At 37.8% G+C, this 21,476-nt stretch overlaps 3 protein-coding genes across 3 annotated transcripts; 1 reads left to right on the forward strand and 2 right to left on the reverse strand.

The window, feature by feature from the left end:
- Positions 1-10: 10 nt before the first annotated feature.
- dna2 (DNA replication helicase/nuclease 2) lies at positions 11-12,592 on the forward strand. Its single transcript, XM_067421899.1, has 24 exons — positions 11-293; positions 371-425; positions 513-560; positions 2,689-3,632; positions 3,736-3,909; positions 4,008-4,191; positions 4,494-4,642; positions 4,778-4,909; positions 5,030-5,258; positions 5,346-5,463; positions 6,058-6,214; positions 6,305-6,496; positions 7,561-7,791; positions 7,898-8,014; positions 8,109-8,218; positions 8,374-8,483; positions 8,681-8,902; positions 9,483-9,676; positions 9,842-9,931; positions 10,154-10,361; positions 11,439-11,528; positions 11,616-11,798; positions 11,940-12,086; positions 12,220-12,592. Exons 2-24 carry the CDS (start codon positions 396-398, stop codon positions 12,274-12,276), a joined length of 4,116 nt encoding a protein of 1,371 aa, XP_067278000.1. The 5' UTR covers positions 11-293; positions 371-395; the 3' UTR covers positions 12,277-12,592.
- A 1,829-nt stretch (positions 12,593-14,421) lies between these two features.
- Positions 14,422-16,434, reverse strand: LOC137045281 (phenazine biosynthesis-like domain-containing protein). The gene is made up of 9 exons (XM_067421855.1): positions 16,270-16,434; positions 16,090-16,186; positions 15,907-16,005; positions 15,711-15,820; positions 15,591-15,620; positions 15,419-15,507; positions 15,076-15,251; positions 14,895-14,957; positions 14,422-14,670 (listed from the first exon to the last, which is right to left on the reverse strand). Exons 1-9 carry the CDS (start codon positions 16,351-16,353, stop codon positions 14,558-14,560), a joined length of 861 nt encoding a protein of 286 aa, XP_067277956.1. The 5' UTR covers positions 16,354-16,434; the 3' UTR covers positions 14,422-14,557.
- A 773-nt stretch (positions 16,435-17,207) lies between these two features.
- LOC137045279 (phenazine biosynthesis-like domain-containing protein 1) lies at positions 17,208-20,371 on the reverse strand. Its single transcript, XM_067421854.1, has 9 exons — positions 20,213-20,371; positions 19,766-19,862; positions 19,583-19,681; positions 19,387-19,496; positions 19,247-19,276; positions 19,086-19,174; positions 17,812-17,987; positions 17,563-17,625; positions 17,208-17,392 (listed from the first exon to the last, which is right to left on the reverse strand). The coding sequence occupies exons 1-9, from the start codon at positions 20,342-20,344 to the stop codon at positions 17,280-17,282; spliced, it is 909 nt and encodes a 302-aa protein (XP_067277955.1). The 5' UTR covers positions 20,345-20,371; the 3' UTR covers positions 17,208-17,279.
- Between the last annotated feature and the right edge of the window lie 1,105 nt (positions 20,372-21,476).

Below are 21,476 nucleotides of genomic sequence, written 5' to 3' on the forward strand. Positions count from 1 at the left end.
TGGCAGTGTGTCTGTAATGGCGCTGTAAATTGCGCACACAAACACAACGAGGAAAACGTTTGTATTCATGTGATTGATATTCTCTGACTGTACGCGGGAATTTCGAGATCGCTGTGTTTACTCTGTGAGATGCTGCAAAAGTATTTTACGCAAGAAATCTGCTGTTTTTTGGTTTTATGTGAAAGCAGATGTAAACACCGTTTGGATGCCCATTGCTTTGTGAGAAAATCTCTGGCCGAGCTAGATTTGAGTTTATAGCCGTGTCTGTCTTTATGTGCCGCTGTCACAGTAATGTGCGAGGTTTTTATGTTTTGATACCAGTACAGCTGCTTCGTGATATTGTTTTATCCGAATAACAGTCTTTTTGCAGTCTTTTTATTCACTTCCAGTCCACGATGATAAAGTGTAAATCCAGCAGATCTTCCGTAAGTAACTTATTTGATAGTCACAACTGATGATCTATCTATGTCATCCGTTGTGAAAGTGTCCTAACATTTTTGTTGTTATTGTAGATGGTCAGTGGCGTTCAGTCAAATATTTCTGCCTTTTTCCTCTCAAAGGTAAGTACATAATAGGAATCTAGTTAACTTATTTTGATAATTCACCAAACATTTTTTTATTTCCTTACCCTTATGTTGTTCCAAAACTATGTTTCTTTCTTTCTTTTTTTGTACAATACAAAAGGAGATCAGCCGACAGCCTCATTCACTATTAACTTTCATTACATTTTGTCCATATAAAAAAGGAAATGGGATCAAATGATTTATGCTACAAACTGGCGTTTTATTACTGTAATAATAATAATATTATTTATATTAGTTTAAATTAGTTTAACAATATTACAAATATTAGTTTAAAAAACACAGCAAAGCTAAATCCAAATGAGCTATCTATCTACAGTTCACTCAAATAAAGATGGCATTTCAAAATTAAAGGTGTGTATTTTTTTTTAATACTAGGAAAATGTCACATTCATCGAGTAAATTGAGTGACTCAACCTTATTTTGTCAACAACATTTTTTTAATGCCCTTGACTTTTATTTTGAATCTATGAAACAAATTTTTTTTTAAAAACTGTATCTTAAAGAAATTTAGTATATGTTTGTTTTGATGTCCTTAAAGTGATGGTGATGATTGAGAAATCAACTTTCCCTTGAGCTTTTGATACATAAAAGGTCATGGTAATATAAGAATATCTTCTAAGTTTCAGAGCTGAAAACTTCCTTGTTAGCCAAAGAAAAGCTTTTAAAGACACCAGGCCCAGAAACGATCTTGTGCTTCATTCTTACGTCATAGCGCTATGAAACACCGCCTCTACAGCGTGTCTAATCCAGTAGCCCCGACCACCGACTCATGGAGCTGATCGGCTCGTGCTAGCTGGTCAACAACAATAAACATGTTACGAGGAAGATATTGCGCTATTCCTGGTTGTGGAAGAACACAGTCGCTGCATAAGCGTCCTTTGGATCCTAATATTAGGAATGTGTGGTTGAACTTTATTTTTAATGAAGTTCCAGCTCATGGGGGGAAGACATGTTCACTTAATTTCACTGCGGAATCGTTTGTAAACAAATCTCTGGTTGATGCTGGATTTGTATCGGTCAGGAATGGTGCAACACACTTATGTGAGTAAAACATGTTTTTATATGTAATAGTATTGCATTGTTATAGATCGTACGTGTCTAACAGAACATACCTTTAGCACGCTGGACTCAGACATGTATGGGCCAGGACTCGCAAAGCCTGGCAGGCCGATGAATCTCATCTCATAATATTCCGTTCTTGATCTGTGCTATTGTCTTTCTCTCGACATGACATTTGAAGGGTGGTGTGTGTGTGTGTGTGTGTGTGTGTGTGTGTGTGTGTGTGTGTGTGTGTGTGTGTGTGTGTGTGTGTGTGTGTGTGATGGTTTGCTCTTATCTCATGAAATATGGATGTCTTATCCACTCCTAGCCGTGGGCGTTTACTTCCAAGTCTCCAGTGCATCACACCCATCAAAACCCAGAGTTTTGGAGAGAGCCTCAAAACCAGTGTAGAAAATAGCCTATTACTTATTAGTTATGATGTTTTTGAATGTAAAAACCACACAAACATCATTAGTTGACCTCAGACAACAGTATAAAAAAATTAACATGACACCATTTTTGTTTTTTATGTGGTTACACATTTTTTATCTATTAAATGTGACCATGGACCACAAAACCAGTCATAATAAGGCTTTTTTTTTTTTTTTAAATGGGCCTAGATACAACTGTTTGAAAATCTGGAATCTGAGGGTGCAAAAAAAAAAAAAAAATCAAACTATTTAAAAAAAAAACCTTTAAAGTTGTCTAAATGAACTCCTTAGCAACGCGTATTACTACTAATAATATACATTATTAGGAAATTTACAAAATATCTTCATGGAATATGATCTTTACTTCATATCCTAATGATTTTAGCATAAAAGAAAAATCAATAATTTTGACCCAAACAATGTAATGTTGACTATTGCCACAAATATACCCATGCGACTTACTGGTTTTGTGGTCCAGGGTCACAAATGTCTTGAGAACCTACTGATTTTTGTATTTTTGAAATTGAAAAAACAGGACGCAAATGACATCTTGCACTTTCAGGTTAAAAATGGCTTTGCCTGCTGTTACATTAAAAATAAGGTGGATAACTGCACCTTTTATGTTTTTTTAGGTCTCAAAGTCACCCAAAAAAATTGAAACTAGAGTTACAGGAGCCTCCATTTCATTGAAATCTTGTTTTGAGAAGGATGAAAATGTCACCTGCTCCCCAAACCCATCTGCTGTTCCAGAGACGCCTGACAGTCTGAGGACCGAGAACCCTTCCGACACTTCATATGAGAACCGATCGCCTGTGTCCCGTGGTCTACATGCTAAAGGTGTCAGGGGTAAACCTAGCCTGATGGCACGTAAGCTGATGCAGCCACAGAACAACAGCAGTCCAGAGTCAGAGGACACTTTTGAGTTTAAGAATGGTGTACATCACCTGGGCTCTGCAAAGAGGTTGTTGCACAGCTCAGAAAACATCCAGAGTGCCAAGCGGTCCAGGACCACGCAAGTTCAGAAACTACCTGAATGCGACACAAACTTACCAGTGTCTAAGCAAAAGGAGTCTTTGAGAACGATCTCTGTAATGTTCCCGAAGAGTTCTGAGGAAAAAAACAAAGCTGCGTCCGTTAGTTTTGAGGCTAGCAGACTGACAACTGGACCTTATGTGAAAATGAATGGAAAAACAAATGGTTTCTCAAAGCTCTCCAAAAAATCCACTAACCAACTGAGCTTTAGTACCAGTGAGAAAGAGAATTCACTTGCTCTTAATGTGAAGCCGGAGATAGGTATAGGTGCAGTTTCTGGAACAAATGACTTGGATCTTGTGATGTCATATAGCTCATGGATAAAACATGGGTCTACTGAAGAAAAGGAGACTTTTCTCAACTGTCCTATTACCAAGAAGAGGCCAATAAGTTCTGCTGAGATTCAAGTGAATGAAAAAATTGCTGATGAAAAGACTCTGCCAGCACCATTTGAGGAGGATTTTACTGATTTGATAGACGATTGGTTTGATGATGGCATGGAGCAAAAATCTGAGGCGCCAAAACCCAAGAAGTTCAGCCATGAGTATGACTATTTCATTCAACCTATTTATGTGTACATAAGTGAGCTTTTATTTGATGTTTTTTTGTTTATTAAAACTGTACATATATTTTTGTTTGACTTTTAGAAAAACTAAAGGCATACCAGAGCATGTTATACTGGCCTCTGGTGTTCATAACCGATACTGGGTACTGGATGTACAAGACGTCACCTCATCACGAAGTTGCACCGAAAAACACTTAACTATCACCTGCTCAAAGATGACACAGTCCGCAGAGACTTGTATTCTCAAAGATGGCTGGTACAAAATGTTACTTGTCTATGAGAGCTTCTTGAGAGAGTTCTTTCTTTTTGACTGTCTTTGTTTTTGAACTTTTCAAGCTCCTTTTTTTTTTAAAGGGAGAGTTCTCCGGTTAAAGTGGGGGACATCATTCACTTGGAAGGGAGGTGTGTTTCTGGCTTGTGGACGATTGATAGAGACTCTGGTTTCCTGGTTCTGCTGCCTGACCTGCTGATATCTGGGACCAGTATTGCCAGCAGTATTCGCTGTATGAGGCGAGGAGTGCTGGGAGAGATGTTTAAGGTGTGGACATTTTTATGATGTAAATGTGCCTCACTGTCATCTAAAAGTTTAATTCATTTTTTTTTAAAATTAAATTAATACTTTTATTCAGGCTGCATGCATTTAATCAAAAGTAAATTACATTAATAATGTTGCAAAAGTAAAGTATAAAATAAATGCTGTTCGTCTGAACGTTATATTGATCAAAAAATCCTGAAAAATATTTTTCCCTTAAATGATTGCTATGTTCCTTAATTGTCTTACAGTACATCAAATTTTAGTGCTTAAAATAATCCAAAATATTGTGTGTTATTTTTAAACAGGCATTTGATGGTGGATCTAAGCAGATGCTAAATGGTACCATAGTTCATGATATCTTCCAAAAAGCAGCTATGTCCTCAGATTTCTCTCCAGAGAGGATACAGAAATTTGCCTCAGAGGCCCTAAAAAACCCCAACTACCTCGGACAAATGTAAGTGCTATTAGGCAACATAAATTCCTTGGTTAGAGGCACAACTTATTTCGTAGTATTACAGCATTTGACCAGAGTAATGAAGCTCCTATTGTTGCTCCTATATTGTGAAATGTCTTGTGCTTGATTAATTAGGTACAGTCTAAAGCTGACTCAGGCTGACATGAGACAAGAGGTTGACGAATATCTTCCAACTTTATCTGAGTGGGCAAAACACTACCTCCACACTTCACCACAGGCTGGACAAAAGCAGCTCACCCTGAAACTGTGAGTGTTTATAGTTCTTCAAACAAGCAATTGCAGCATACCAAGCAGGCTCTCAGCTTTTTTCTGGTTTGTTCATTATGGATTAACTTAATGGTTTGTGTGGTTATTATTTCCCATCAGGCCCAGTGACGGGGCTCTGAGCAAGCAAGATGCAACCTGTAGCTTGACTGTCACAGATTTTGCGGACATCGAGGAAAACATCTGGTGTCCAAGTTTTGGCCTGAAGGGGAAGATAGATGTCACAGCTGGAGTCAGGATTCATCGGAGAGGCAGAAAGCCCCTAGAAAGGATTGTGCCACTGGAGCTAAAAACCGGCAAGGAGTCCAACTCCATTGAGCATCGCAGTCAAGTACAAAATGTTTCAGAAAATGCTTTAGAATGTCACATACAAAAAAAAAAAACACTTCTTATTACAGACATTTTATTTGCATTCTAGGTTATTCTGTACACATTGATGAGCTCAGCTAGACGTTGTGATCCAGAGGCAGGTTTCCTTGTCTACTTGAAGACTGGCAGTCTACATCCTGTTGTGGGCAACCACATGGACAGGAGAGGTTGGTTTGTTTTTTATAAATGTACTGTATATCCAAATATTTTGTCATCATTTACACACCCTCATGTTGATCTAAACCCATAAGACTTTAATTTATCTATAGAAAACAAATGAAGATATTTTGATTATGCCGTTAAGGATCTTGTAGAAGCTCAAACATGCTTTCTTGATAAGCAAAAAAAAAACGGACTGGTGCTCACATATCAGGCAATCCTCCATTACCATATTTCATGTACTTTGTGCGTTGATCGATATTTGTATGTGATTACCCTCAATTATATTGTTTCATCATAAAACGTGATAATGTCTCTCATTTGAATTGTCTTCACATTCTTTTTGAAGCAGGGAAATTCAAGGGACAGAAATCCCATGGATTTCATTGAATATATCTACATTTGTGCTTCAAAAACTAAATGGACTCATGATTTGGGAGTGGCATGAGGGTGAACAATGAATGACAGAATTTTCATAGCCCTTTAAATCAAGTAGTTTCATACAAATGTACATAAAGATGATGTACTTGTCATAGCAATGTAACATCACATATAAGCTTACATCCTACTTATGACTATGCTGATATTTTTTTACATCACAGAGCTGATTAAAATAAGGAACTCTTTGGCTCATCACATCGGCAACAACCTGGTCAAGGTGGATGGTAGAAGTCATATGGCCCCATTGCCTCCCATTGTATCTGACCACCAGGCTTGCAAGTACTGTCCTCAGAAAAGAAACTGTGCAGTTTACAACAGGTAGTGTTTTTATCTCTTCGTGTGTAATTTTCCATTACAACGAAGTTCTTTAAATAGTAGAGCTTTAGCTAAAATGTATAATTTGTGTAGAGCTGTGGAGAGAGATCCAGTGGGGAGCTTTAGTGAAGATCCACAGGCTTTCGTGCAGTCAGAGAGTGAGCACCTCAGCCAGATGCACCTCCAGTACTTCAGCCACTGGCTCCTGCTCTGCACGCTGGAGGCTTTCACCATGGAGAATAAAGGAGGTCGGCGTAATATCTGGCTTCAGACTTCCCAGCAAAGGTGGGTGTTTTCTAAAATGTGAGTTGTACATGTTGTTCACCCAAAATGTAAATGATTGATTGATTTACTTACTTTCATGTTGTTTCAAACCATTTGGAAGGCTTTCATTCATCTTTGAAACACAAATGAAGATATTTTTATTGAAACCTGAGAGATTTCTGTCCCTCTATTGAAAGTCCATTCCACTAATGTTCCATGAATGTACTCCAGGGTTTCTACTGATACGAAGCCATATTCTAATCGCTGAAGTAACCCTTTAAGCACCTAGGCCTGCAGACTGCAGTCTGGCAAGTACCGATCTCCTGGCAACTGCCAAACCCAGACTTGTCCATCAGATTGCCAGACAGAGAAGTGTGATTTGTCACTCCAGAGAACACTGCTCTAGAGTCCAGTGGCGGCGTGCTTTAAACCATCATGGAAACCCATTCCATGAAGCTCTCTATGCACTTTTCTCGAGCTAATTTGAAGACCACACAAAGTTTGTAAGTCTGTGGCTTGGCGACTTCTGCGCTCTGTGCGTCTCAGTATGCGCCGACCCCGCTCTGTGATTTAACGTGGTCTACCACTTCGTGGCTAAGTTGCTGTTGTACCCAATTGCTTCCACTTTATTATAATACCACTAACAGCTGACTGTGGAATATTTAGTAGTAAGGAAATTTCAGAAATTGACTTATTGCACAGGTGGCAACCTATCACGGCACCACTTGAATTCACTGAGCTCCTGAGAGCGACCCATTCTTTCACAAATGTTTGTAGAAGCGTCTGCATGTCTAGGTGCTTGATTTTATACACCTGTGGCCATGGAAGTGATTTGAACACCTGAATTCAATGATTTGGAAGGGTGTCCCAATACGTTTGGCAATGTAGTGTATATTAACATTTCTATTTATTGTTTTATTTAATATGAATTTAGATAAACTCAGATTATGACAAATATCCCCACCCCCTCCCTCATGAATTTCAGACCCTAAGAAGATTAACAGTGTTTGTTTAAATTAATTGAATGGTTTTGTCCTTAATGAATGTCCCTGATGCATCCCTGTTCTTTTGTTGCTCATTCTCAGGGAGAAAAGTGGTGGTTGTGCGGGTAACATGCGGTTAGCTGGAGGCGTCAGTGTCCTATCTGATGGTGTATATAAGCACAGCTTTGAAAGGAAGGAAAGTGAACAGACTCTCACCGGGCTGATAGTGGGCGACAGGATTGTGGTTAGCGATCAAGACTCTGTGCTTATAGGTCTGGCCACAGGATACGTCACAGAAATAACAGTCAGTGGCGTGACTTGCTCTTTGGACAAGTAAGTATCTTGCAGATGCTTTTCATGATGTTGATCATTTTGTAATTCATTTGACCTGAATCTGAAGTGTTCATCAAAGCCTAATACCACATTCTTATCGTTTCAGAAACCTCTCTAAGTATTGCTCAAGCACAGTTTTCCGGCTGGACCAGGATGAAGGTTCAGGTGGTCTTAGCACTCATCTAGGAAACCTGTCTATGTTAATGGAGAACTCTCCAACAAGGTTTAATCATCAGTTTCTTTTTGTTGTCTCTTAAATTGTTTTTTTTTTTTTTTTTGTTCTATGTGAAAAGCTCAATTTGTACATTTTCATGCAGTGAAAGATTGAGGGAGTTGATTGTGGAATTCAGGCCTCCCCAGTTCATTGACAGCCTCAGCAGTGTTTTGCCACGAGATGCCAAGGACACTGTGGCCAACATTCTGAAAGGTGTGTTGATACACCGCCTTCTCCTGTCTTCTCTCACTGAACCATAATTTCACTCTTTCTGCAGTGAGCTGTTTTCAAATATGCCCTTGATGTGTTCTTGTGAATAAGAGCATCTTTGCTCCTACTTGATGTTTCAATCATATTTTGCTTCTCAGGACTCAATAAACCACAGAAACAAGCAATGAAAAAAGTACTACTGTCCAGAGATTACACGCTTATTGTGGGAATGCCAGGTACTGGGAAAACTACCACCATTTGTACACTGGTAAGAGCTAATTTATGAATTCGGTTTATATTCACTAAAACATGCATAAATGAATGTAAACCTTTTGTTTACAGGACTTTTTTCCTCCCTCTTTCTGACCCGTAGAATGAAACTGATTGTTTATGCTAGTGGTTTCTATATGCAAACAAAGGAAAGCAATTCATCTGACATTTCTTTTGCTCTTCCTTGATTTATAGGTACGGATACTCCATGCTTGTGGTTTTAGTGTTCTTCTAACTAGCTACACCCACTCTGCTGTGGACAACATCCTACTGAAACTGAAGAGGTTTAAGATCGGCTTCCTGCGACTGGGTCGTACTCAAAAAGTGCACCATGACATCTTGCCCTTCACAGAGGAGTCATGTCGTGCTAGAGGCATGCAAACACTAGAAGAGCTGGAACAACTGTACAGTAAAGAAGTAATGCATATTGAAGTCCTCTCAGTCCTCTCAGTCTTATACAATATGTAAACACATACACTACAATTCAAAAGTTTGGTCTCTATAAGATTTATAATGCTTTTTAAAAGTCTCATGCTCGCCAAGATGGCATTTATTTGATTTATTAGAATTTTCAGCAGCCGTTAATCCAGTCTTCATTGTCATATGATCCTTCAGAAATGAAACCATTCTAATATGCTGATTTGGTGCTCAACATTTCTTATTCTTATTATCAATGTTGAAAACAGTTGTGCTTCGGAATAATATTATGCTGAATATATTTATGCAAATTTTGCAATTTCAGGATTCATTAATGTGTAGAAAGTTAAAAAGAACAGCATTATTTGAAATAGAAATATATTTAAATGTTTTTACGGTTATTTATGATCAATTTAAATGGCTAAAACAAAAACTAATAATTACTTAAGTATTAAAATAAAAACAAATCCAAACTAGAGAGAGAGAGAGAGAGAGAGAGGCGTAGAGGATATTGGGCAAATGACAGTTCCACATTAATTATCACTGTAAATATCATTACTTTTTTCTTTTCTTTTTTTAGCTGATCGTGGCCACCACCTGTATGGGGGTAAAGCACCCAATATTCAGCCGCAGACGCTTTGACTTCTGTATTGTGGATGAGGCGTCTCAGATCAGTCAACCTGTGTGTTTGGGACCACTGTTCTACGCCCAGCGCTTTGTCCTGGTTGGAGACCATCAACAGCTTCCTCCTATTGTGCAGAATGCAGAAGCCAGGTAGTACACTTTTGTCCTCATTTAGTTGAACTTTAGCAAGAATTTTTATTTTGTGTCATTGAATACAGCGTTTTAATCACCAAACTGAAGCTGCCAATTTAAACCCTCATCATATTATTACCCGTCCCTAACCCATTATTTGACCACAATATTTTTTTAACTCAGGACCTTGGGCATGGATGAGAGTTTGTTTAAGCGTCTGGAGCACCACAGTGATGCAGTTGTTCAGCTGAATGTGCAATACCGAATGAACAGGTGGGGATGTACACCTATCAAACGTTCAGGCTGTACTTATGTTATTGTTAAATTGCAAATAAAAATATGGGAAGATAAACATTCAGACTAATCCTTTGTAATATTAAGTACCTCTAACTAAGTAGAATACTGATAGGTGATTTTTTTGAATACATTTTGGAATCTTCACAACCACCAGCTGCAGCTGTGCAGCTTTTACACACATTGTTTTGTGTCCTGCAGTGCGATCATGTCCCTGAGTAATGCTCTGATGTATGAGGGCCGACTGGAGTGTGGTTCTGAAAGGACAGCAAGCGCAGTGCTGCAGCTGCCCAGCAGAGCTCAGGTTGAAAAGGAGCTGGACCTGTATGTGTGTCAGCCACAGTACAGTGCTTGGGTCCAGGCTGCACTGGAGCCCAATAGTCCTGTCTGTTTCCTGGACACTTCTGAGGTCAGTCTTACTTCTTTTTTGTCTTCTTTTTTTCCCCCTTTTTTTTAACGAATTCTTAAGCCAGCGGCATGCAGCAACAGTAACATGATTCTATTAATTTTCAATGGTAAGCTGGCGACGTGAGTGACCTGATGTGGGTACTTTGTCCAGCAATGAGAATTATTGACAAATGTTTCCCTTTGTGCAAATAAAGTGTGACCTTTGTTAGTGACAAGCAATAGGAGTGACAACTGTGACAACTGTGCAAAAGAAACTGTATACAGTAGTATTGTTACATTCAAATTAGAAGATTTTAAGCAGTAGGAGTGAGTTAATTTGTGATTAAAAAATTGTTCATCTGGTTAATGATTTAATGCACTAGCACTGATGTACTTTATATAGCAACTATCTCCAACAGCAGAATGTTACTTTACAATCCTTTTTAAAACTTATTCCCAGTCAAATCAGAATAATATCTTAGTTTTCCTGCAGTATATAAAGATATGATTCCTAAAGATATGTCCAGAGTGCACTCTACTATTAAAGGAACTGTATGTAAGAAATGTATTTCAATGAATCCTAAAATGGCCCTGATATGTCACTAGACATTAAGAAATCATGTTAATTTCAAATACTTGTACCACTGACAACATTAGTCCAGCCAGGACAGCTCTCAACTGATGTTGATGTTGACATGTTTAGTTAGCCTGAAGCTCCATCCTCCACCTGTCTACCAATCACGAATTCAGTAGTGTTTTGGCACCCAGGTTGCCAGATCTGCTCTAGTAACCACAGCTGCAGCTACAACAAATGTTCCTGCTGTATCCTTCAGCCTATCTGGCAAACTCGAGTTAGGGGGGAGAGGGTAGATGCCGCTCTACAGTCATTTGAAAGGGATTGCAGTACCAGTTTTGGCCAGAATCTTACATACATTTCCTTTAACAACAGAGTGACTTCACAGTACAGAGGCTAGTGACATGCTGCAGCGATAAAGCCGCTGGCGGTGTGAACAGGGCTTTAGATTTTCTCATTTTACCTATTATGGAATCCTGCATTTTCTTTTCATACCTTATCATCATATAATGCACCTTTCTTCAGGTTCCCGCCCCTGAGACTGTGGAGAAAAGTGGAATCAGCAACCACACAGAAGCCATCTTGGTACAAGCCCTTGTCACTCTGCTGCTCAAGGTCCGAACATGCCATTGGTTGTTTGAAACGCACTGAAATGTTTTATCTAATGCTTGAAATGAAATGGTAAATTGAAATGTTTCATAGGCTGGATGCAGAGCATCTGATATTGGGGTCATTGCTCCATATCGGCAACAGCTGAAAGCCATCTCCAGTCTGCTGCAGGGAGATGCCTTTAAAACTCTGGAAGTCAACACTGTGGACAAATACCAAGGTCGTGACAAGAGTGTCATCATTGTGTCCTTTGTTAGAAGCAACCCTGAGGGCAACGTAAGTGGCCTTCCTTCTGAATTTATACAAGGCAGATGTGTTTGTACGATGGTCTTTACTATTACCTGTGGCTGTGGTGATTAACGAAGAACCATTATGCACTAGATTATTTTCATTATTCTAAAATGTCAAATTTTTCAGCTGGGAGAGTTGCTCCAGGACTGGCGTAGACTGAATGTGGCCATCACTAGAGCCAAACACAAGCTCCTCATGCTGGGCTCGGCACCCACCCTTCGCCGATACGCGCCACTAGAGAAACTCCTCCGTCACCTTCAACAGGAAAATATGATATCCTTTACAGCTGCATTTACTTTTGAGAAGCATGTCATCCAGGTTTATTCAGTCTTTTAATGTGACTTTTTGTCACTCTTTCATTGAAAATGGCACAATTGTTTTTTAAATTCTCCTTAATTTAAGTCACATCTTCCAGCTACCTCCTGCCGCCATTGAGGCACTACCCGGAATCCACTTGGGATGAAAACAAAAACCTCTTCTGCTACTTGGTGTACAGCACAAAGATAATGCTGTGAAACAATTACTTGAATTTTTTTACGTGAAATGGTGCACATTAGCTTCAAATAACTAGGCAGCTTTTCTTTTGTTTTAATGATGGGCGTCAAATTGAATAATAAATCAGTGGTGACAGGCCCCAGTACATAATCTTCACCAAATTGAATCCTACCTCATATAACATGTTTTTTAAAAATCATTACAGTTTTATCTATGTAGTGTCATATACTTGTTTAATGTTATTTCTCCTGTTTTAAGAATTAAGATTTTGTTTAATAAAAAAATTGCACAAAAAAATGTACATTCTCAAGTTTCCTTTTCCTCCCCATAACTGTCGATGAATTAACATGCATAATAAATAGAAAATATTTAGCAGGTTTATAAATAAGCAATATCACAGGAGGAGTAGATCTACAAATAAGCAATATCACAATTTAGCCACTAACGGTAAGGAGCTCACACATCCTAAAACTAAACAATTTACATATTGTTACCTAATGGACATATACAGGGAGTGCAGAATTATTAGGCAAATGAGTATTTTGACCACATCATCCTCGTTATGCATGTTGTCTTACTCCAAGCTGTATAGGCTGGAAAACCTACTACCAATTAAGCATATTAGGTGATGTGCATCTCTGTAATGAGAAGGGGTGTGGTCTAATGACATCAACACCCTATATCAGGTGTGCATAATTATTAGGCAACTTCCTTTCCTTTGGCAAAATGGGTCAAAAGAAGGACTTGACGGGCTCAGAAAAGTCAAAAATAGTGAGATATATTGCAGAGGGATGCAGCAGTCTTAAAATAGCCAAGCTTCTGAAGCGTGATCATCGAACAATAAGCGTTTCATTCAAAATAGTCAACAGGGTCGCAAGAAGGGTGTGGAAAAACCAAGGCGCAAAATAACTGCCCGTGAACTGAGAAAAGTCAAGCGTGCAGCTGCCAAGATGCCACTTGCCACCAGTTTGGCCATATTTCAGAGCTGCAACATCACTGGAGTGCCCAAAAGCACAAGGTGTGCAATACTCAGAGACATGGCCAAGGTAAGAAAGGCAGAAAGTCGACCACCACTGAACAAGACACACAAGCTGAAACGTCAAGACTGGGCCAAAAAATATCTCAAGACTGATTTTTCTAAGGTTTTATGGACTGATGAAATGAGAGTGAGTCTTGATGGGTCAGATGGATGGGCCCGTGGCTGGATTGGTAAAGGGCAGAGAGCTCCAGTCCGACTCAGACGCCAGCAAGGTGGAGGTGGAGTACTGGTTTGGGCTGGTATCATCAAAGATGAGCTTGTAGGGCCTTTTCGGGTTGAGGATGGAGTCAAGCTCAACTCCCAGTCCTACTGCCAGTTTCTGGAAGACACCTTCTTCAAGCAGTGGTACAGGAAGAAGTCTGCATCTTTCAAGAAAAACATGATTTTCATGCAGGACAATGCTCCATCACACGCGTCCAAGTACTCCACAGTGTGGCTGGCAAGAAAGGGTATAAAAGAAGAAAATCTAATGATATGGCCTCCTTGTTCACCTGATCTGAACCCCATTGAGAACCTGTTGGTCACTGATTTGTTTTTGTTTGGTTTTTGAATGTCAGAAATGTATATTTGTGAATGTTGAGATGTTATATTGGTTTCACTGGTAAAAATAAATAATTGAAATGGGTATAAATTTGTTTTTTGTTAAGTTGCCTAATAATTATGCACAGTAATAGTCACCTGCACACACAGATATCCCCCTAAAATAGCTAAAACTAAAACTTCCAAAAATATTCAGCTTTGATATTAATGAGTTTTTTGTGTTCATTGAGAACATGGTTGTTGTTCAATAATAAAATTAATCCTCAAAAATACAACTTGCCTAATAGTTCTGCACTCCCTGTAGGTGCTATGTTTATGTATAAGGTCTAAACTACATTTCTCGCCTAAAACACTTTCAAAACTACATTCCGTGACACAACAACAGTAGTATTTTGTAGAAGTATGGAGTCTGCTTATCCGCCATGATGCTCCCTGTGAGAAATGCTGCAAACGGTGAAACCGTTTCCGTGGTGATACTGGTAGACTATCTCATGTCTGGAAAAGGTTCTCTACCAATCAGATTCAAGAACCAGATTTAACTGTTGTATACATTTTATTAAATGGCACAACTTTAGAATTTACCTTCATGTTAATATATAGTGAAAATTAAATGCACTCGATTTCCCCCAAAACTATTCGCAAATTCAATAAATCGGTCCTGCGGGTTTGTCTAGATTTTAAGAGCTCCCTGAAGGATGATCTTCGCCTGACCAATGATGTCCAGTCGCCCGTCATCTCTTATCTCCAGCTTTACCTCACCTCCACGACTGGAACACTGGTAAGCTAGAAAAACAAATATAGGGGAAATAAATGTCTTATCCTGAGCAGTTTTTTTGTGTGTTAATGTTAGCATCACTTTACAGAGTTAATCATCCTTGAAAGTTAATTTTAAAACTTAATCATCGATGTAAACTAGAGTCAGTATTTCCCCTCTACTCTATATATTCTTATTGTTTTTTCATTCCAGTAAGATGACATGATGCAGTGAACGAAAATGAGGCTGTTACCAATCATTTTCTTTTTCTCCAGCTTCTCAGACCAGTAACCAGCAAGGACTGTATGTGCAGACCCTTTTAGAAATAAAGTTGTAGTGCGATGCATTGATTTCTCTTGTGCATGTCTAGTAAACCCATCATGAAGATTTGTAATATTTATGAGTTTACATTGTACATATTTGAAATTACTCACCAGTGACTGGATCTTCAGGGACACCAACCCAGGGTGCGAAGATACGGGAGTAGAAGTCATATCCAGACTGAGAGGTCTGTGTTCCTTTTAATGTAATGATGAGACTTTTAATCTTACCAGTGGTCTCGTTTCTCAGAAGGGTCTCTGCCTCAGGCCTCAAAGACATAAGTTCAGACCTGCCAACATTGAACGATTAAAAACAATGCAGAGTGTGTTTAGCATACTGGATGTTGTAAATTGTAGATGGATCTTCATTCTCTGACTGAATGTTGCACTAAAACATGTAAAATGTACATAGAATTTGCTATCTTCTTTTTTTGTTAATTTCGGAAATGTCCAATACCTGTCGCATGTGTCAGATAGACGAATCATCAGTTTCTTTGTGGTTGGACTGTAGCACACATCTTGGATGGGTAAGTCTCCAACAGCAGCCTGAAAATGTAAGACAAAAGGGTGACATAAAATATTTTCTGCTTGTGTCATACTAAAAACAAAATGCTAACTGGCAGCGTTACCTTCAACAGAGCCTTGATTTCATGTTGGTCCTGCAAATATTCAAACCAAAAGCAACTACTTAATTAATAATGAGACTACTTTAGTTTTGTTGAAGAAAGGGTCCACAAGATTGGTCATACCTGGGGCTTTGGTTTGTTTACGGGGAAGTCCATTATTAGAGATTCTTCATGCTGGCGCACATTGAGCTCCCCACTCATAGTCTCAAACACCACAACAGGGTTGATATTCTCTGTGTGATGATATTGCGCTTTTAGAATGGTTACTAGTCCATTGTTTTTTTGGTAAAATATTAACATCAGGATGAGCGTTTCTTACTTTTAACGTAAAAGAGCACTGCTGCTGAGGCCAGTGTTGCATGTCCACACAGTGGAACCTCACTTTTGGGGGTAAACCAGCGTAGCCCAAACCTTGCACCTTTCAAAATACATTAAACCCAAAAGCTGACATCTAGATTTGAGTTGTGTGACTATTTCAACATGAATGTCAAAAGCAGAATACCTGAGGAAAAATCTATTGAATTCCGTCTTGTGATGAAAGCAGTCTCTGACAAATTCATCTCAGCAGCAATGCTTTGATAAAGATCATCTTGCAACTCCTAAATGTATTGCATATCAAATTTTATAACCATGATTAACTAATCTATAAGTTAATGCATTTACAAGATAGTTTAATACTTACATTCTCTAGAAGACATATTGCAGCAGGATTACCTTTGAAAGGTACATTGGTAAAAGCATCAACAGTAAATATTGGAATCTCCATTGATTACAGCTCTTCAGGTCTAGTTTTTTTCTTCTTTTTTTCTTGTACCTTTATTTTACAGCAGTATTTGAAATCAAGTTAGACTTTGAACCTTATGATATAACAGCTTAGGTTAAAGGTACAGACTTGAGATTTCAAAACATATTTTTGGATGGACTTTTCAGTGTTATATTATAACACCCACAGTGTAAAAAAATCCAACTCATTTTTATGTTTTGTATGACAAATTCAGCTTTTAAATTGTATTCAACTATTTAACATGAAAAACGTTTAGATAACTCAAACAAAGTTTGTACAACTATTGACCCTAAGTTGAGAACACTGTTCTGCAGTGGTTGCCTTAAACTTTTAAGTTTTCTCAACTTTTTTTTATTTATTTATTTTTTAAACAGTGCATAGTTTAAGCTTTTTTAAGTATTTGCATAAAATGATGATGCTAAGCTGTCATTTCATATCTTTCAAGCATTTACAGGCAGACATGAGCATCACACATTTGCTGCAGATTTTTTTGGCTGCACATTCATGCACACGTGTCCCGTTCCACCACATCCCAGATGCTTTATTGGATTGAGAACTAGCACGGTATATATAAAGTGGCTGTGTGTGTATGTACACTCCCTATGACTGTAACACTGGTTTGCCTCGTCCTGGATTTATGTAAAAAGAAATAGCCTTCTCAATAGACAATTGTATGAATATTTTGCAATAAAATGATTTAAACATTCATTTGATTGAAGAGATTTATAGTTTTTAATCATATAGTAAAAGTGATTACAACATGTAATTTAGTCCCCTAATCTCAATGTATTACAATTTTGGCTATATTAGAAAAGTCAGTTTTTAGATTTTTATAATAAAAAAAAACCCAAATGTACATGATCCCTATTAAACAATTCATAATTCAATGAGTAGATTGTGCAAGTTGTCTAGATTTTAAGAGTTCCCTGAAGAACGATCTGTGCCCGACCGCTGATATTGAGTCGACCATCATCCCTGAGCTCCAGCTCCATTTCCCCTCCACGACTGGAGCACTGGTAAGCTGGAAAAAACAAATAAAGTAGAGATACATACTTTATTATGAGGTAAAATATAGTGTTTTATGCATTTTATTCAAGCTTTATGAGAAAACATTTAATTAATTTATGTGGAATGACATCAGCTTAATTTTAATGTGGAATCTGATTTTTATAGTACAAAAATGGCCTTTACCTAACATTTTCTTTTTATTCAGCTTTTCGGACCAGTAGCCAGCAAGAACTGTGTGTGCAGACCCTTTAAAAAAAGTAAAGTATTTTAAAAGCATGAATCAAATTCATATGACATTATGATGACTAGGTGTCTTTGTAAATTTCCATTAGAATTCATGGCTTTACATTCCTATGTTGAAACGTCTATATATTTCTCCACATGTATTGTAGGTTTTGAATTTAGAGACCTATGTTGATCATCTCAGCTCACCCGTGACTGGATCTTCAGGGATACCAACCCAAGGGGCAAAGTAACGGGAGTAGAAGTCATATCCAGGCTGTGCATTCGGAGCTCCTTTCATTGTAACAATGACGCCTTTAATCCTCCCAGTATATTCGTTTTTCAGCAGGGCTTCTACCTCCGGCCTCAAAGATGTAAGTTCAGATCTGCCAACAACAAACAGTTAACAACAACTTTCAGTCAGACACTCTTAGAAGAAAAGATTTCAATATAGATCCCTAGAGTTCTTGACTCTTTTAAAGCTGTGGAATGTGTTTTTTTTTTAAGGTTAGTATGGCATTTCTGAAACATTCTTTCAACTTATTTTTTTATTAACAACTCAACATTTATAGGAACATTGATTTCAACACTGAAGGAAAGTGAAACAACTAGAACAGAAAATACAACTACTTCCAGTCACAGTTGATTTTATTTCTTTCAAAAAGGTTATTATTGAGATATAAAGAGGTATGTTGCTGTTTGGTTGAAAATAAGATTAACCAGAAATAATTTTAGATTTAGTCATTGATTGAGTCGGGCACTTGACCCTTAAATTTGACTTAAGTTTACTTATGTCTCTTATGCATTGCTTAAGAAAGAGAAAGATAAAAAATCTGATTGATATTTGTTTTTTATTTGTCAAATTGCTGCTTTTTCTGTAGTTTAATGACCTGTTTAAATAGTTATAAAGTTAGGAAAAAAAAGACATTGTTGACATCTGTGAACAATGTTGTGTAGTGTCTAAATAACACCGTAGTTAATAACTTCCTGCTCACAATATGTTTTCATAATATCTGATTGTCTAAGTATTCAAATTAATTATCAAAACACACTGCTGATCAGTGATTAGACTTGTGATCAATGGGGGTTTGTAACGATTAAGTCCGCTGGAGGCAAGTTGAAGAACCCAAGTGCAGTTTTATTCAAAAATCCAAACATTAAAAAAAGCCTTGGCTAACATAGCATGGCTAGACAGAGAACTGAGAAGCAGGTTACACAAAACAATACTGGACAAAGACACAGGGCAAGCATGAGGGCTTAAATACACAAGACTAATGACAAGACAAGACACACCACAACCATGATCAAACAATGAACCAATGACAGAACATGACCAGATCAGATGAGGGCATAGGAATCGCATGACAAACAGGAACACATGACAAAGCTACGGAACATGAACAAAACCATTACAGGGTTGTACTTGCATCAATCTTATTTTCTTTCTTGTTATATTTAAGAAATGCCTGCATGTCTGGCAATACCTGTTGCATGTGTCAGATAGACGAATCATCAGTTTCTTTGTTGTTGAACAGTAGCACACATCCTGGATGGGTAAGTCTCCAACAGCAGCCTGAAAATTAACATAAAAATTAATGTTTCTCCTTATGTCCTAACATGATAAATTACTCCCTGGAAAACATACTTTCAACAGATCCTTGATTTCACGTTGGTCCTGAAAATTAAACAAAAAAGGTTTAGACCAAGAGCAACTACTTGATTGATAATGAGATTCTGCATTAGTTTTGTTGAAGAAGGGGTACACAAAATGTCTTTTGGTCATACCTGGGGCTTTGGTTTGTTTAAGGGGAAGTCCATTATTAGAGATTCTTCATGCTGGCGCACATTGAGCTCCCCACTCATAGTCTCAAACACCACAAAAGGGTTGATATTCTCTGTGTGATGATATTGCGCTTTTAGAATGGTTACTAGTCCATTGTTTTTTTGGTAAAATATTAACATCAGGATGAGTGTTTCTTACTTTTAACGTAAAAGAGCACTGCTGCTGAGGCCAGTGTTGCATGTCCACACAGTGGAACCTCACTTTTGGGGGTAAACCAGCGTAGCCCAAACCTTGCACCTTTCAAAATACATTAAACCCAAAAGCTGACATCTAGATTTGAGTTGTGTGACTATTTCAACATGAATGTCAAAAGCAGAATACCTGAGGAAAAATCCATTGAATTCCGTCTTGTGATGAAAGCAGTCTCTGACAAATTCATCTCAGCAGCAATGCTTTGATAAAGATCATCTTGCAACTCCTAAATGTATTAAAGAAGAAACATTCTTATAAGAGATTTTGGTAACACTTTACAATAAGGTCGAATTTGTTAACCATAGGAAATGCATTATAAAATATTTTGTACAGCTTTTATTAATGTTGGATAGTAATAAAAAAAATCTTGTTCAAATTAGTTAGCTAATGTTAGATGCAACTTTTGATCTTAAAAATATGTTCGTAAATGATGAGATTAACAAACATAAATAAATAATGTAGAAGTATTGTTCATTATTAGTTTGTTAATATTTTAAGTTCCAACATATTTTAATATTAAGAAACTAGTTTGTGAAAAGAAAGCAGTAAAAATGTATTGTGTTATATAATACTTACATTCTCTATAAGACATATTGCAGCAGGATTACCTTTAAAAGGTAAATTAGTGAAAGCATCAACAGTAAATACTGGAATCTCCATTAGTTGCAGGTGTTTTACTCTAAAGTCTGGAGAGGCAGAGTTTAGCATGACGTTTAGGAATGCACTTTATGCTTCTGGCTTGCTGAGACTTTGACCCCAGTAGTGTAACACCCCATTTTAAAGTTACAGGCAACGAGATTTCAGAACACACACACATGCACACACACACTAGGTCCCCCCAATGTTCAAGACATGGTTACAGCTTTGTGTAATGCTAGTGTAACTCGAAGAAAATGTAACATTTATCGACACTGCATATTTACACTAGTAGGTGGCGGCAAATTACTCCAGTATTGCTAAAACAATAAACTAATGAGATTTAAAGGTGCACTATAGTATTCTTGCAGTAAAATATCCAACAACCAGTAGTCCAATATTATATATTTTGTTCAGTTGAGTACTTACAATATCCCAAATGTTTCCAACTATTTGCAAATTGTGAGAAAATGCTATTTTAACCAAGAAGCCGGGACGTCTGAGCATACCGTCTGAGGGAGTCGCCTGTCAATTGAGTTATATCTGCGTTACCTTCGGTTTCTGAGGTTTTTATTTGGCAGATTTATTTGGCAGCCGCTGAGCGAACGCACAGAGTAACGTCATAACATAATTTTAAAGGTGCCCTAGAATGAAAAATTGAATTAACCTTGCATTGGTGAAATAATAAGAGTTCAGTACATGGACATCACATACTGTGAGTCTCAAACATCATTGCCTCCTACTTCTTATGTAAATCTCGTGAATCCAAAACTCCACGGAAAAAAAAGTGCTTCTCAACATAAACCCAAAAATGACGCAAGCATTGGGGATCATTTATATGCACGCCCCCAACATTTGCATCTCACCAAACATGTGCAGGAGGAAATGGAGCGAATCATCAAAACAAGCTGCTGGCATGGACACACTTCATGTTCCAAGCTGTTCAGGAGACCTGAGGACTTTTCTACCCTTCACACAGATAAAAAATTTCAACAGTCATATGGTTGATGTTTATAATCCGATACCACAACAATTTAATTCAAGATTGTTTGTTTGTTCGGCCCATTTCAAGCAAGCTTCGCTCAGCGTCTTAAACTGAAGAAAGTGGCAACTATATTCCTGCAAGGAGTAAGGTGCAATTTTATCCACTTATTGACTGTTTAAACAATTTCTGATTAAATTGAAAGTTTCTTAGAGACAGCAT

The sequence above is a fragment of the Pseudorasbora parva genome, chromosome 17, assembly GCF_024679245.1.
Source record: "Pseudorasbora parva isolate DD20220531a chromosome 17, ASM2467924v1, whole genome shotgun sequence".
NCBI lineage: Eukaryota > Metazoa > Chordata > Actinopteri > Cypriniformes > Gobionidae > Pseudorasbora > Pseudorasbora parva.